Source organism: Micromesistius poutassou, assembly GCF_964030765.1.
Source record: "Micromesistius poutassou genome assembly, chromosome: 9".
Taxonomy (NCBI): Eukaryota; Metazoa; Chordata; class Actinopteri; order Gadiformes; family Gadidae; genus Micromesistius; species Micromesistius poutassou.
Window position 1 is genome coordinate 3,575,040 of NC_140279.1, and position 15,506 is coordinate 3,590,545.

Consider the following 15,506-nt stretch of genomic DNA (forward strand, 5'->3'; position numbering starts at 1 on the left):
ATATTAGACAATGGAAATGTTTCCCCCAGAAGAAATCAGCCCTCATTAAGTGACCGGGCTCTGATGCCTGTATGCACACACTCGCACATGCACATGCGTGCACATGCACACAAACACACAAGCATGCACATGCACACGCAGGCAGGCGCACATGCACACACACACGCGCACGCACGCACATGCACATCCAGGAAGACGCACACATATACACACACAGACATGCTCATCTCCAAAGTATGGAAAGCAGCTGATGTCCTAGACAGGTGTCTATGGAACAAATGGAGCCCTGCCGAATTTAAACAGTATACAAGGCTTTTAAAGCCATTTAGCCATCTTTCCAGGTTATATGACACTGTCCCTAACCGAGGGAATGTTATTGTTAAGCTCTTACCAACTGGCCTCTCTCTCTCTGCCTTAGCTTTTAGATGAGTGGTCGCTTGATGGAGAATGTCAGGGGGAGAGACTGCTAAGTGCAAGTTGAAAGTGAACGTAAATAGGGCAGACGCACAGATATCCTTGAGTTTGTCGGACAACAGGCTTTTATGATTAGCTGTTGCGTCCACTGACTAAGATATTGCGTTCCCGCAGGGCAGAGTGAAATCAAACCAAGCTGTGCTCATGGCCCACTGTGTGGACCACACCAAAAGTCTAGAGTTTGCCTTGAGAATGCAACAGTTTTGCACTGTTGCCGTCCCTAAGAGTAATGGCTTGTTGTGCAAGGCCTTTAGGGCACAAATGTGTTTTCTTGTATTCTGTGTTTTTCTTTCCCCTCATCTGCATTGGTTGAATCTTTTATTTATGTTTTTTAATCAAAAATCAAGTATGAATGTAATATTCAGTTTCTGCAGAATTTTAGTTGCCTTCAAATGAGCAACTATGCCTCCCGCTTTGTTGATGACAAATGTATATTGTATCTTCCGAGACTAGCACATTGTCTCAGACTAGTTTGGGTATCCTCGGGGCGGGGGGGGAATTGTTCGGAATTGCACCTTAAGTGTTTTCCTCTCAAGAATATTCCATGTGTTAGCAGCTCCTCTCAAACTGATGCCCATCGGTGAGGATGCGTGGTACAATATGGTATTCTCTGGTTCTCATTCCTTGGCTTTTCTACCCCAGGGCTTAGACATATGCTTTCCTAAATGAAGCCACTAATACAAATGTTTTGATTTTCTGAACAGTTGACTGAGAAAGCGAGACTGAGAGTGAGGGACTGTGCACAAGAGACTGAGAGAGAGACACAGAGAGAGACACAGAGAGAGACACAGAGAGAGACACAGAGAGAGAGACAGAGAGAGAGAGACACAGAGAGACACTGAGAGAGAGACAGAGAGAGAGAGACAGAGAGAGAGACAGAGAGAGAGACACAGAGAGACACAGAGAGAGAGACTGAGAGACAGAGACTGAGCGCGAGAGACAATGTCTTATTCCCCCCGTGTTGGATACGTGCGCTCTAACGGCGCGGTTCCTCTGCCCCCCCCCCCCAGAGAGCGTCATCAAGGACCAGGACGAGTTCGAGGTGATGATGCAGATCGACTGCGAGGTCACCGACACGCGCATCCTCCACGTGCGCTCCTCCAGCATCCCGCCGCTGCTGCGGGTCAACAACACCGACACGCTGTACCAGAGCCCGCCCTCGGAGCGCCCCGGGGAGGTCCCGCCTCCCGTCGGGGTGCTGATGGGCTCGGCCTGAGCCTCACCACACTCCGTCCCCCCCCCTCCCCCCCCCGTCCCCCCCCACCGAAACCACTCGCTGCAACCCCGCCCCGTACCGCCGTGACTACCGCCGCAAATGTTTGAAAAGCGTTTTTGATTTTGATTTAAATTGTGTATTTTTGGTGGGGGTGGTGTGGGTGAAGATGTTTTAAACCTCATGGACACGGTTGGGGTGGATTACGATTTCTCTACTGTGAATTTTGACATTGGAAGGCAGTGCAAGGCCTCTCGTATATATATCTAAAATATAGACGTGTAGTTGTGGTCATTGGAAGCTGGTCCAAAGGGTTGGAGGTGAGCGGGCCAGATGCTCAGCCCGTCCCAGTGTCAGGGGAGGGCTGAGTGAATACTTCCTGTGCGGCAACAAAAGACGTCCCCCGGCGGCCCCAGACCCTCCGCACTAAGGCTAATTGCTCAATGGCAGGGGGCAGAGCATTGAACCCTGCGTAACCCCGCCACTGAGTGGCTGCTGTAACAGAGCAGCGGTGCATGTGAAATGGATCCATTTGTTATGGCTGTACATTTCTGGCGGCAGAACACAACCTTGTGTGAGGAAAAGTTTTTATTCTTTTTTTTTTTTTTTTAAGAGATCCATTCTCACCAGGTTGATTAGAAACCAATCTGCAATAAAGACGTTATGTCTACTCATTACCATAATTAGATCATCAGGACCTGCGTTTCTGTCGCCATGGATTAAATCAAACATGCTTAGACCTCTGGGTTTCTAGCAAATGCACGTCATTTCTCGTGCACCCCTTCATTCTCTATTGCGCTGTCTTTGCCCTGCTTTTAATATTTTTGCCTTTCTTGTTTCCTAAATGCTAAAGTGAAGAACTATACTGTATCTTCTCACATCGACAAATACCTTCGACGATAAGGCCAGGCACTCAGGAAGCTGAATATTCATGACAGCTTATTGTCCAATATATAATGGTTTTGTAACGTTGGTTATGTGTGTCATATGTGTTGGTTTGTGTTTTATGAATGTTTGTGTTCTATGTTTTGCACTGTGCTGCATGCAGACTGCTTAGAGATATAAATATATGTATTTATTTTCCACTGATTGTCGATAAATATGATTGTGTGCAAATTCCGTAAGTAGGACAGGGAATCGTCTTTGCATAACTATTGAATTCTGGATTCAAACCATATTTGAATGACAGTTGGGATGTCTCTTTCGAGGGATGTGCTTTGTGTTTTTAATTTGATTGCATCATATATTGTCCCATTATTTTTTATATAGATCTTTCTTGTTATTTTGCTCATAATTCTGGACCTTTATGGATAAAAGGGTAGTGGCACACGCTCTGTAACTATTCAATTGTCAATATTGACTCCCTATTCCTTTAAATTAAGCAAATGAAAAAACAAATGAACATAGCATTCACATTTATGTGCCACGATATGTTATCTCAGCTTGAACCTCCATTGTCATGATTGCACGTTTATTGAAGTGCACTTAAATTGAGGATTTAGGTTAATTTTCAGACCAGTTGTCATCCAATTGGCCATATTATATCAGAAAATATCTTAGTAATAGTAAAAATATGCCCTGTAACTTATTTTCAATGTGGAGTCATTGGGTGTTTCGAGTAAGACTATAAATTGCATCTCCCATTGATATTCAGGGTTAGAGAAAACAAACTTAAGTTAAGTTTTATTTCTGAATTGTGAAAACGTGACAATAAAACACTGGAATTTCTTACCATTTTAGATTGTTTTAATACATTTTTTTTGACATAGGTATATATTTGTCATTTGTTTGGAAGTATATATGCTTCAATATGTTTTTGACTTTGAAATGTGTTTTGTAATGGGTGAACCGGCAAAGGCAAAGCAACCCTGAGCGCTGAGCGCAAGGGAAGTGGCAGCTTACTGCCATGTGTGAAAACAAACAACGGGAGCGTTTTATTACTTCAGATGTTTATTGTAGAGTCTTCTCAACTCCTTCAATATGATCTGGAGGGACTAAGTGCTTTCTGTGATCTTACCACACAGATGGACGTACATCTTCTGTGTGCAAGCACGCCTTACAAAATGGTATATAAAAAGATACGAGAGGGAAGTGAATAAAAAAGAAAATGGGTTTTGATTTTGGTAGCTTTTTTTTGGGGGGGGGGGATCCCAGCCTTGATTTTGGGGGACTGGCTCTGCCACATCTTCTACATTCATGTACATCACAGTGGTTCATTACACAGTATATACACAATTCAACCTGTTGACTGAAGTACAAAACATTTATTTTTTTGATTTATAACAATATAACATATTCCCGTGAACTGGTCTACAATCCACCCTTAAAATCATAGAATAACTTTTTTTTTTATATTTTTTAATACAAAAATACTCAAAGTACTTGGTGCGCCCCCCCCCCCCCCACAGTCAAGGGTCTCCGTAGGCGAGCTTGACGTCGTATGTGACCTGGTGTCCGTTGTCCCACGCGTACAGCACGCCCTCCCGGGGGTTGTAGTCGACCTGCGCCGTGTAGTTGTAGCTGTTCACGAAGGGCATCCCGGGCATCATCTGCGTGTGGGTGTGCGTGTCCAAGGCGTACGCCAGCTTGGCGTCGCTTTTCTTGTGGCTGTCCACGGCGTAGAGGACGCCGCACACCACAAAGCAGTTCCCGTAGTGGTTCCTCCGCAGCGCCGTCCTCCAGGTGGTCCCGGGGTCCTGGCTGAGGTCCGAGGGGTTCAGCCGGGACAGGACGATGACCTCCTCCAGGAAGCCCTCCTCGTCCAGCGCCGGGTACAGGATCCACAGGCCGCTCTCGTCCACCGAGAAGTCGATGTTGGAGTGTTCGCGCCACTCCCATGGCGACAAGTCCTCGAACACGGCGTTGTCCAGCAGAGTCCAGGCCGCCACGGTGCGGCGCCGCAGGTCGTACTTGATGATGTCCCGGGAGAACGCCCGGTTGTAGTAGAAGGCGCCGTTGTAGACCACGTGACCGGTGCCGATCCAGTTGTACGGCAGCTTGTAGGAGGTGGTGAAGCGACCTGGGCCAGGAGACAGGGCAGGGTGAACGATGGAAAGGAAGGACGAACAAAGATGACCTCTGAGGTAGGGCTGCTCCATTATAGAAAAAATCATAATCACGATTATTTTGGTTATTTTTGAGAGAGGTTTTTAAAAGCGGTTTTAAATCTCAATGGGACCTGGTTAAATAAATAAAAAAATTGAATTTGAAAGTTTGAAGACATGATGTATTTATTCATTAATTAATATAATATTAGATAATTGAGATAATAATTAATCTCCAACTGAAAACATTGAAATTTCCCCTTAAAGAAATACACAAAATGTTCAAATTGAAGATAATGTACAAATATGTATCCAGCTGTTCTGCAATTTCTATAAAACTTTTAATGAATTGAAAATAAATTTTAATGAATGAAAAAAATATCTAGGTAAAAAAAAATATATATAACGAATCACCGATACGAATCGGCATCCGGTTGGATTAACAGATGCAACTACATCGATACGTGGGCCCCTGAATCTATTTAAAATGACCAATAATTGGTCACGGGTAAAACTCGAAATCATGATTAAAATTTGATTAATTGCACAGCCCTACTCTGAGGACATTCATCATGAAGACAATACTTGGTCCACCGACTTCTACCTGTCTTGAAGATCTCCATGTTCTGGAACTCCTGCAGGGTGTTTCCGTAATAGTAGTCTGCCACGTAGATTTTGTCGCTGCTCGACTTGGGGTCTTTCATCCAGGCTCCCTGGTTCCTCCCGTAGGTGTTATGGGTAACTGGTTCCGAGATGGTGGCCAAAGTGTCCTGGCACTGTCCTGTGACAGAACATTTAACCAGAGGGGGGGTTTTACTTGTTCTCGACTAAACAACATGACACGAGAAATAACATGAACAAATGCGTAAAAAAAGTTCTTAAAGTAACTGCCAACTTTCCACAAATTTGCAGTTTGGCACGATTATTAACAGATGGGTCAACAAACCTCAAATCAAGCACTGCTTTAAGTAGGTAACACCATAGAATGTCTAATATGAAGAGAACTGGCACTCTCTGGTGACTTCCAGTTTCTGAACTGACATCTCTGTCCATGCGAGGGCGCTCGCCAGTGAGTGCAGAATGAATGGGAGTCGACGGGGTTTCACCCTCAAATTCCACTTTTCTCAGGGTGTAATTTTTACACCCTGTAGTAATTTGAGAGTCACATTCAAAAGGGGGGGCTAAAAGAATACACATGCATTTTTTAAGTTCACTTAACTGTTCTAAAAATCTGTTCAAAAAGATGATGACGTCACTGCCAGAGGTCCTGCTTTACGGCAAGTTCTGAGTCACTTTGGCACTTCCGCATATATAATATATATATTATATATGTATATACATATAATATATAACAATTAACTTAGACGGAAACTTAAGATAATGTTTCTGATTCTGCTTCAGCTGCCATCAAGAGGGGTCTCTGGTCGTAATCAGTCGCAAGTCTGTCCCTGACCAATCAGCATTCATTAGCAGAATGCTAGCGTGTACGGCCAACAACGGCCCAAACTGTAAGAAATCGAAAGGACGTAAGTACTCATTCATTCGACTTTTGAACTATAATCTATATTGAACTTGCGGAATGTACAATACAATCTGCGATATTTCAACGACAAGCAGGTGAAAGAGACACATTTAGCCGTCTAGCCCCATAGACCCCCATTCAATCTGCACTCATTCGATCACCCCCAGTGGAATTCTAATGGAACTGCAACCAAGTTCGATACAATGGGGCTCAATAGAGAGTGCCAAGGCTCTCCGTAGACGGGCTCTGGTAACACCAAGTGCTGTGGAAGGTTCCAGGAATCGGATTGAATGTGTGGACGTCCCTACAACATTCTTCATGGCATAAGTCTCATCATCCCTAATAAATGAGCTTACCGGTTTTCCTTGGCGTTGGTTCCGCGGGTCTTAGCACGGGCTCCGCTGCTGTCGGAGGGCCCTGCTGCTCCGTCTCCACCTCGTCCCAGCTGATCTTGTATGTTGCCTTGTATCTCACTGGAGCAGTCTCTCTGGTGGTGGTGGTTGTGGGACTGGTGGTAGTGGTGGTGGTGGTGGTGGTGGTGGTGGTGGTGGTGCTCGGGGTGGTGGTGGTGGTGCTGGGGGTGGTGGTGCTGGGGGTAGTGGAAATGGTGGTGGAGGAGGAAGTCGTGGTAGCAGGGGTGGTAGTGAGGGTTGTAGTAGGGGTTGGGGTGGTAATTGGGGGGGTGGTGAAAGTGAGGGTGGTGGTGGTGGTGGGAGAGGTGGTGGTGGTGGTGGAAGTGGCCGTGGTAGGGACGGTACCAGAGGTAATGGGCTGAGTAGAAGCAGCAGCGGTCAAGGCTGTGTGGATGGGTTGAACCAATGGAGGAGTCAAAGGGGTGGGTGTTTGCGCTACAGGTGCCACCGTCACCCTGGAGATGGTTGATTCGGTTTCTCGCTCTTCGGTTAAGGTCGGTCCTTGAGTGCTATGCCCAACTGTTGAAGCCCCCACCATACTTTGCCTTGTGTCGTTTGTTGTTCCCATGGTTTCAGGGGCTTCCGTAGCAGAAGTTCCCCCGTTGGCTGCTGCTGTTCTTGGGGTTTCCTTGGTGGTCGGAGGTGGAGTGGTGATGGTGGTTCTGATGGTGGAGCCGATGAAGGTCTTCATCGGCTCCTTTGTAGCAAAGCTTGGAGCCGAGGTTCTAATCAGTTTGGCGGTCAGGGGGATCGGCTGTGGACTGGTTCTGCTGGAGCCCGGCCCTGTGGTCGGGGTCTCAGATGACCTCACGGCGATGCGTCCAACAGCTGATCTCGTGCTCTGTTCATTCTCCGGCGCCGTCGACGCTCCACCTCTGGAGACATTGCGAGTCGCTGGCTCGGGTGCTGTCCGTTGCGCCTCGGTCGGGTTGCGGGTCTTGCGGTCGTCCCCACCCACGGCGCTTGACGTCCTGGGTCGGGGTTCTCGCAGTGCTGCCCTCATGCGGACCCTGGCCTGGGGCGGAGCTCGGGGCTGCAGGAGCTCCTCCTCGATGAACAGATCTGACTGCCCATCGCCACTGAAGCCATGGTACTCGAAGACTGAAGAGGGGTAAAAGGAAGATGGTTGGTGACACGCTCTGACCCCACGTGCACCGCTGAAAATGCCGTGATGCCTTGGCATCAGCGTCACGACATCTTGTCATTATATGTGCTCCACGGGGAGCGTCCCAAAACTATTCTTTGTACACTGAAAACAGTCAATGTACAAAGAATGAGTCGACCCCAGCGAGAGTTGAAGCACTGCGAAATGAGTTTGTTTGGACGGAGCCATTGCACACACCGTGTTCTGTGGCCGGGATTCTATAATAATCATAATCATAATTTCTACACCTCCATTTGAGTATGACTGCAGCGTTTCCAAGCCGAATGAAAACATCTACGGCACACACAAAAGCAGGGCCCTAACAAAGTTTCAAGTGTGTGTGTTTGTACAGTTTAAGCGGATTTAACAACTTCTCTGCAAAGGAGTTTATGAAACTAATCACAGAGAGGCAGCAGTTAGGGAGAGGAACATCTCTGCCTGTTTGTGACTGGGTGCCTTTGATGAGACTGTAGGCCCAACAGGGACAAAGCAGGTCCTTCTTTTCCATTCCCCATTTGATGAGAATACCGTCCGTCTGGCCTGTTACTGCCGTGCTGAGTGGCTGGCTGTCATTATGGCACTCCAAATGTAAATATCAATTTCCTTGTTATGGCATCTCCAAATACATTGGAATACAGAATCAGATCTTCAAACGTAGACAGACCGCCGTTTGCACATAGTTTTCTGGCAGTGCTGTCTTTAAATGTTATTAATTGCCTTTTTTATTTCTTCTGTCTTGTGACCTTAGGCAGAACGGATTGTTTGATTGACTCATTCATCAATTTGTTTGGATCGGATGATGATCATCATGATGTGTCTTGGCCAGGTCTCCCTTGAAAACGGGACTTTCCTGGTTAAATAAAGGTTAAATAAAATGATTAAAGAGTTCAAGTTGAGGATTCAGAGGGCGGACTCACAGTTCTCCCCGGGCTCCCCGTCGTCAGCCGCCATCGGCTCCGGCTCAGATTTATAAAACGTCATGCCTCTGATGATCATGCCGTTCGCAGCCGTCTTGGGCACCTTAGAACCCCCCTGGGGAGGGGTTTCCCGTTTCCCTTGCGTCGCGCCATCAGCGCGCTCCTCTGTCGGCGCGGATCTGCGGCCGCCAAGAAACTTTGCCTCATACCTTGCCTACAAGAGAACAAAAGATGAGCCGTACAACACTGATTATTTAATAATATGTCAAGGAAAAAGTTTTTCCTTGACATGTTATTTATTCCCTCGATGATGTGGATTGACTTTGCTTAAAAAAAACAATGTGGGCCAGCCAAATGCTGAATACATTAAATCATCCGCACTGCGTTCTCCGGGTGTCTGCTTGGCTGCGCCTCTGGCCCAGATAACGGCCTGGATGGCAGCGGCCCTGCAGCAGCAAGGTGCTTTTGACCTGACACATGTCATAGTTGCCTTTTGAATATCTGGCAGGGGACAACAGATGTAAACGAGCCTCTTAGGCTAACTCTGGCTCACTTACAGTTTGACTGTTGATGAGTGTGCAATGTCCCTAAATGAAATAAACCAATAAATAAATAAAACATGATGCCCATATCCACTGTGGTGTTAAAAATCCACAATTATTTTTAATCGCCCCCCCCCCCCCCCCACAAAATGATAATTTCTTTCCGCGTCCCTCCCGTCCATATTCCTGGATGGGAGGGACGCAGAAAGACATTATTATTTTGTGTCTGTAGAATACCTTTTCAATATCCATTTCTGGAGCAGCCTTGTGAATATGTGATTATTATTATCATCAGGAAAGTTTATGTTGAAGTCAGACAGAACAGCCGATATTCCTTCCATATTGAGAAATTAAGTTAAGGGCTGTCCTTGTATTCTGCTGCAATTCTAACCCATTTAAAATGTTCTTTTATGAAAATCATGACCCTAAGAAGAATGAAGCCGATAATGTCAGTACGTTTTCTGGATAATTATCACGATCAATGAGTAGAAATCCTCAAATCAGAATAACAATCTCTGATCGGGACATTCCCTATGAGCAGGTGTTGACCTTCCATCATGATGCAACGCAGACCCTTACGTCTGGAACGTGGTATGCAGCTGCTCTGTCACTCTTCTGGCCCAGACTCTTGGCCTTCTGTTCAGGGCCCAGGTGCTGGGAGGGGGTGGTTGCAGCAGGGCGCTCCGTGACCAGACCGCCCTGGGAGGGAGGACCGGTCAGGTGCTGGGAGGGGGTGGTTGCAGCAGGGCGCTCCGTGACCAGACCGCCCTGGGAGAGAGGCCCGGTCAGGGGCTGGGCCGCAGCGCCAGTGTGGTTCAGAGACACTGCCTGATGAGACAGACAGACAACTAGGACCAGTGCTGTGTGGTAGTGCAATAGGGTGTCACTCGGGTGAGCAGGTGCATAACAAACCTCAAAGCAGGAGGCTCACAAACCTGTGATACAAATGATAGATCTATTGGAAACATCTAACATCTTTTTTTTTTTTTATCAGAATGTTGTCATATATGCAAATTCTGACATTAAACTATGCTATAAAGAATAAAAACAGGGTTCTTGCTGATTACAACTTCAATGTGGGATGCTAAGCTAATTATATATGCCACATCGGATGAGTAAGTAGCTCACAGAGTTTCATAGGGCCCCTGGATGCCCGGGGGCCGATACTAACTTCCCCAACAAGAGATCTGCAACATAAACATTCTAGGTGACTTGAGATTTTACCCGGGGAAAATGACCAGTTTTTTAAGGATTAAGTAGGCTTTTCTGGTTCATATGAGGCTAAACCCCACACTGATTACATCCACAATGAGCACATTTCACATTAATTTGTTTGGTGCTTCGCGCGTCGACCTACCTTTTCGATATGCTCCACCCGACCCACGAGTTTGGTGGTAACAGAGTGCAACTTTAGAAGATCCAGGCCATAGAAGGATCCCTCCAGTAGGTCAATGATGGCAGAGAGCTGGAATGATTGAAATATACTCTCAAAATACTTTCCATGATCGCAAAAAAGAAAGAAAAAAGAAAAAAGTATTCATCGAGACCATTGTAGATAAAGCGTGGGTTCCGACGGGTCCAAAAGCCTTTGCCATGGACATGTTATAAATGGTATTGCATGTTTGGGACAATGACCACAAAAGGTAAGAAAAAGAAAAAGCAGGAGTTGGTGATGAACTACGGTGAAGAAAGGTTATTTCACCTTGACATTTTCTTTTTCAGCTTCCCTAAGCTTTTTCAACCTGAATTCCCCCTCGCATGGATTGACCGCAGACGGAGGAGCGATGCAGGCGCACTTGCAAGGCGGACCTGAAGTTATAGTTTCCACGGTGTAGAAGTCCTGCGCCGTGGCGCTGCCCTCTTCTATCCGCCGGCAGGCGCTCCTGCTCAGGGGTCTGACAACACATTTACACCGACAGTCAGAGCCTTCCGAGATGGCTTTCACTTTGTCATAATCACCCAGCAGCTACAAGAAAAGAGGACGGATGTATTTTGGACCACAAACAATCAAGCGTTTTAATGATTGGGCTATATTTCAATAATTGAAGTTTAAAGAACTAAGAGGAATCTTACCTGAGATAGAATATGTTCTTGGTCATCTACTGCGTGCTGGTGTACGCTATTCTGATCACTGGGAAGATCAGCCTGTATCCCAGTAGCAGACCAGTTCCTCGGCGCAGCCGAGCAACAAGATAAAAACGCTAAGTACACTGCGCATAAAACCCATATTCTGTCCATATTATAAGGCTTGCAAAGCGACATATTTGGTATAGTTCAAATGACAGGCACAGCCTGTTACAAATTATTACATCTACCTTAATAATTGCATATTACAAAACTAGAACAGCAACCAAAATTGCGTCATTGGCAAATTAAGATGAACAGCAGAAGTTCATTCTCTTTTAAAGATAAATCCGCAAATAATTAATTTCACAACCATTCATGCAAGCAAGCAGGACAATAAGCAGAGTTCAGCGCATAGATGCTGCATGTGCAGAGGGCGAGGAGCCTTTGAGCTCAGAGCGCCGGGATCCGTGACGTCGGCAGGGGCGGGGTCATGACAAACTGCGAAGAGTGCAACTTCACAAACGCCTTCGTTTTATTTATTTACAGGACAGCGTAGGTGACTCAGAGGAGGTCGTCAAAATGAATAAAATCACAAATTTAACACCATGATTAAGAGTGACTTTACCAAAAGTCATAAAATACGATGAGAAAACATCATATGAGCAGATTGGAAAGATGATAGCAGCTAAATCTTTGCTGCCCTCGGTCACCGACATACGGAGAAGACGGTAAAAGGTGGCTAAGGCACAAATTTGACTGTAGTGATCCTTCGATAAACGTTTTCTGGCATTAATTGAAATATATAAAATATGACATTAAAATGAACCCATTAACGTCGTTAAATAAACAACGCTTTCCCACGTGATCTCTATGTTTGCTGTTTTATAAAGTACATGTCCGTGCCCCTTCCTTCAACAACCGTCCCGCTCCACCGCCGGCTGCGCGGCCACCGGCAGTATGAGGTGCGAGATGCGGCTCCACAGCCCGCTGTACTTGTCCCGGTCCATGCTGTCGAAGGCCACCGACAGCCCGGGCGAGATGAACTTCCTCTGGAGCTGCTCGTCCACCAGCTCCTCCACGGCGTTGAGCCGCAGCTCCGCCCCCAGCTCCGGCTCGTCCAGCAGCACGGTGAACAGCAGGAAGGTCTTCTTGAAGGCCGCATTCTCGTGGTCGCAGTAGCGGTAGAAGATGAGCGTGGCGCCCGGCGGCAGCTCCTCCAAGCGGTGGATGACGGCGGCGGGCTGGTCGCCGTCCCCTCCGAACGCTCCCTGCAGGTCGCTGTCGATGTCCATCTTGACCCGGTCGCTGTCCCGGCCGGCCGCTGCCGATCCGTCGATGTGGAGCACGGAGGCGTTGTGGGCGGCGGAGAAGGCGGTCGCCAGCCCCTGGGCCAGGCAGTACAGAGTCTTCTCGGCCCTGCGGCCCGCGACCAGGATGAGGCTGACTGGCTCTGTTGGCTGGGCGTTCCGGAGGTGCCGTTCCAGGTGCATCCTGCTCCTCTTCCACAGGTCTGGCCGCTGGCTTGGGAAGCGGGTCTCTAGTGCGTTCATCTCTCTGATGAAAAGGTCCACCTGGGGGAAAGCCTGCTGCTCCGCCGGAGGTTGGAGAGTATCAGGCACCAACCAAATGGCAAAAAGTCCCACCAATATTGCCACCGACAGCACCAAGTACGTTGGATTTCCTGTGAAGGGCGTGAAATAGGAGGGGGTGAAAAATAATGCTGGCTTCAAGGACCTCCCGCAGAACCTTTTGACAAAGTGAGATGTTTGTCTTTTCGACATTGGAAAGGAACCATGGCAAAATGCATACCACTGTTATAAATATCCATCACCCAATGAGGAGCAGACTACCTGAACGGTTTACAGCCACATCCACAACTATAGGTTCTGAATCCGTCTCGTCAGCCGCAGGCCCGATGTCCTCTGGGGCAACAATAGGACGCTGGGGGGGTCTGGGGTCATCGCTGTCGGGCCCTTCAGGATCGGAAGCATCTGTCGTTGCTTCTGTAGTCCGCCAGGGAAATATGTCAAAGAAAGTATAACATTCACCGAAATAGATCAGTGTCATGGCACTATGAAACCAGTCTGTACCCTTCTCAGCAGTGGTGTTTGCTGCCGTTTCTATCACCGGCTCTCCCTTCTGCTGTACTTCATCTTCCTGCTGTTCAGTCTGTGCCGCTCCTCTCCCGTCTCCATGGCCATCGTTTGGGTCCACCGGGCCGGGGGAATTGTCCCCCTCTGGTGGCGCCTCACCATTGGTTCCACCTTCTATTAAAAAAAAAAAGAAGTGATAATGCATAACATAAAAACGATACGAACACAGATAGTTGTTGTACCAATGACTGAAATGTATGGTCAAAATGGATCACCGGAACATTCCCCCGGTGTGATGGTTCCGTTGTCCCCCTGGCCCAGCTCAGGGTTTGAGTCCTCCAGGACTGGTTCACCAGCAGGACCTGCACAATTGGACCCTTCTGTGGAATCTGGATGATCCACAGTGCCTTAAGAAACAAGCTTAACACCACTTAATGTCTAAGTGTTTCAGCTCAAATTCAAACACTATGAGAAATGGCATTTTTTGCGATGTAATGAGCGATGTTGTACATGAAATGCACCACAAACCATAGCTGTGGTCGAATAAAGCAGTACATTTAGAAAGGTAGATCAATGTCATGTCAATATCAAATCAGTCTGTACCCTTTTCAGCAGTGGTGTGTGTTGGCTCTTCTGTCACTGGCTCTTCGTTCTGCTGTCCTCCATCTTCCTGCTCTTTAGCCTGTTTTTCCCCGCCTACCTGGCCATTGTTTGGGTCAGCTGGGCAATGTGCCGCCTCACCATTGGCTCCAGCTACAGAAAAATGAAACGTGTAATATGTATTATTGAATACACGTCCTTTATGCGTGATACAGCAACCCAAGTTAGGGATACACCAAGGGTGTGATAATTATTGCTGAGCCCGAATATTTGAATATTCATTGAATATTCAATATTCTTTGAGTGGGGTTCGGCTTCCTTGGCGTTTTCTATAGTAAAGAGTTTAATAAGTTAGGAGTTGTCATACAACAGTTTACACTTAATGGACTATCTTGAACGACATGATTTTCAGTACCGGCCAGACATAGACAGATACCTTCATTGATTCCATCCATTTCTGTAGACTGGGAACTGCGGCACGCTCAAGGCAATCAATTCGGTATCATCCTGCGTAGAGACAAGGCAGACAATTCTAGGGTTTAAAATTCAGTATTAAAGGGTTTATTTTCCCTCCCCACAATGTTAGCAAAATATGGCGATTGAAGCTGCTCAACTCTAACCCTAACCTCATGATCACTTGATAACAGAGGGTGTATTACCCATAATGAAGTTGAATAGAGCCACACACTGCAGTTACAGACGAGTATTTGACTGCTAGTGTAATTTTAGAGCAAACCCTTAAATTGAATCAAACATGGAAGTGGGCTCCGTACGTATGTCTGACCTTCGACTTTCTCGATAATCGTTCATCACCTTCACACTCGAAGACCAGAACAAAAGGAAGAGCAGGTTCGAGTGGGAACTCGTTTGGATGAGTGGTTACAAAGAAAGCTGCAAGCAGCAATACAGGAGGCTAAGCCAAGACGGGTTACAACTGCACTGATAAACATAATAACTATAGTACTATAACTACATATATAGTTCCATCTCATACTCTGTAACGTAAAAAGGGAAATATTCGACATGAAATGGGTTAGAATTCAAGAAACATGTCAGGTACATTCAGTCCATGAATCGTTCCTCGTTCCTAACAACTGAGGCAAACAACTGATCAATAATATCTCATGTCGAATGAGAAAGGGAGCATATTCCAAAAGAGTTGATTCTTATGAAAACGAAACTTAAACACAACTGACGTTAGCTTAAGTAACATTGAAGCTAATACTATTTACCAAATGTCGCGGCAACCGTGCAACCGTAGCAAACAGCGAACCAGTCAGTTTTCACAATAGTTAATTATTAAATCATTTTAGGAATAAATCGAACCTGTTTGCATATAGTGTGTGTGTTTCTCTTACCAAAGGCGCGACCATAACAAGTGGAGTTTGACCCAGGTAGTCGTGACGTGCACGCAGCCAGGCTCACTGACCCGACGCTTCCAACAGACCGGACATGTTCTGCTTTCAAAACAAAAGTC

The 15,506-nt window shown here is 46.7% G+C and overlaps 3 protein-coding genes across 7 annotated transcripts in view; 1 reads left to right on the forward strand and 2 right to left on the reverse strand.

Moving 5' to 3' along the window:
* Window positions 1–3,799, forward strand: part of atf6 (activating transcription factor 6) — a 33,635-nt gene extending 29,836 nt beyond the window's left edge. The window contains exon 16 of the mRNA XM_084473194.1: window positions 1,485–3,799. Coding sequence (XP_084329320.1) covers window positions 1,485–1,690 — 206 coding nt within the window. The 3' untranslated portion in view covers window positions 1,691–3,799. The remainder of the gene's footprint in view (window positions 1–1,484) is intronic.
* Window positions 3,800–3,933: 134 nt separating this feature from the next.
* Window positions 3,934–11,711, reverse strand: olfml2ba (olfactomedin-like 2Ba). Of its 2 annotated transcripts, none has more exons than XM_084473192.1 (8): window positions 11,343–11,711; window positions 10,972–11,235; window positions 10,627–10,734; window positions 9,849–10,097; window positions 8,728–8,941; window positions 6,610–7,767; window positions 5,336–5,512; window positions 3,934–4,706 (listed from the first exon to the last, which is right to left on the reverse strand). In XM_084473192.1, the coding sequence occupies exons 1-8, from the start codon at window positions 11,529–11,531 to the stop codon at window positions 4,096–4,098; spliced, it is 2,970 nt and encodes a 989-aa protein (XP_084329318.1). In that variant the 5' UTR covers window positions 11,532–11,711; the 3' UTR covers window positions 3,934–4,095. The 2 variants fall into 2 exon arrangements, with proteins under 2 accessions (XP_084329318.1, XP_084329319.1); XM_084473193.1 differs by having other exon boundaries at window positions 10,972–11,164; window positions 11,343–11,493.
* Window positions 11,712–11,844: 133 nt separating this feature from the next.
* LOC311353325 (torsin-1A-interacting protein 2-like) lies at window positions 11,845–15,469 on the reverse strand. 4 transcript variants are annotated; one of them, XM_084473196.1, is made up of 7 exons: window positions 15,388–15,469; window positions 14,466–14,536; window positions 14,033–14,182; window positions 13,705–13,818; window positions 13,427–13,603; window positions 13,187–13,339; window positions 11,845–13,017 (listed from the first exon to the last, which is right to left on the reverse strand). In XM_084473196.1, exons 2-7 carry the CDS (start codon window positions 14,482–14,484, stop codon window positions 12,248–12,250), a joined length of 1,383 nt encoding a protein of 460 aa, XP_084329322.1. In that variant the 5' UTR covers window positions 14,485–14,536; window positions 15,388–15,469; the 3' UTR covers window positions 11,845–12,247. The 4 variants fall into 4 exon arrangements, with proteins under 4 accessions (XP_084329322.1, XP_084329321.1, XP_084329323.1 ...); XM_084473195.1 differs by lacking the exon at window positions 15,388–15,469 and adding an exon at window positions 15,262–15,340; XM_084473197.1 differs by lacking the exon at window positions 15,388–15,469 and adding an exon at window positions 14,814–15,101.
* Window positions 15,470–15,506: the final 37 nt, after the last annotated feature.

Excerpts from the sequence above, each read along its gene's own strand:
- olfml2ba (XM_084473192.1), bottom strand. The coding sequence starts at position 11,531 with ATGTCGCTTTGCAAGCCTTATAATATGGACAGAATATGGGTTTTATGC. Across the intron at positions 8,942-9,848 it reads CTGCATACCACGTTCCAGAC|GCAAGGTATGAGGCAAAGTT; the intron begins GTAAGGGTCTGC and ends GTTCTCTTGTAG. Across the intron at positions 5,513-6,609 it reads ACCAACGCCAAGGAAAACCG|GACAGTGCCAGGACACTTTG; the intron begins GTAAGCTCATTT and ends GTTCTGTCACAG.
- LOC311353325 (XM_084473196.1), bottom strand. Across the intron at positions 13,819-14,032 it reads ACACACCACTGCTGAAAAGG|ATTCCACAGAAGGGTCCAAT; the intron begins GTACAGACTGAT and ends TGGATCATCCAG. Across the intron at positions 13,018-13,186 it reads TGTGGCTGTAAACCGTTCAG|GAAATCCAACGTACTTGGTG; the intron begins GTAGTCTGCTCC and ends CGCCCTTCACAG.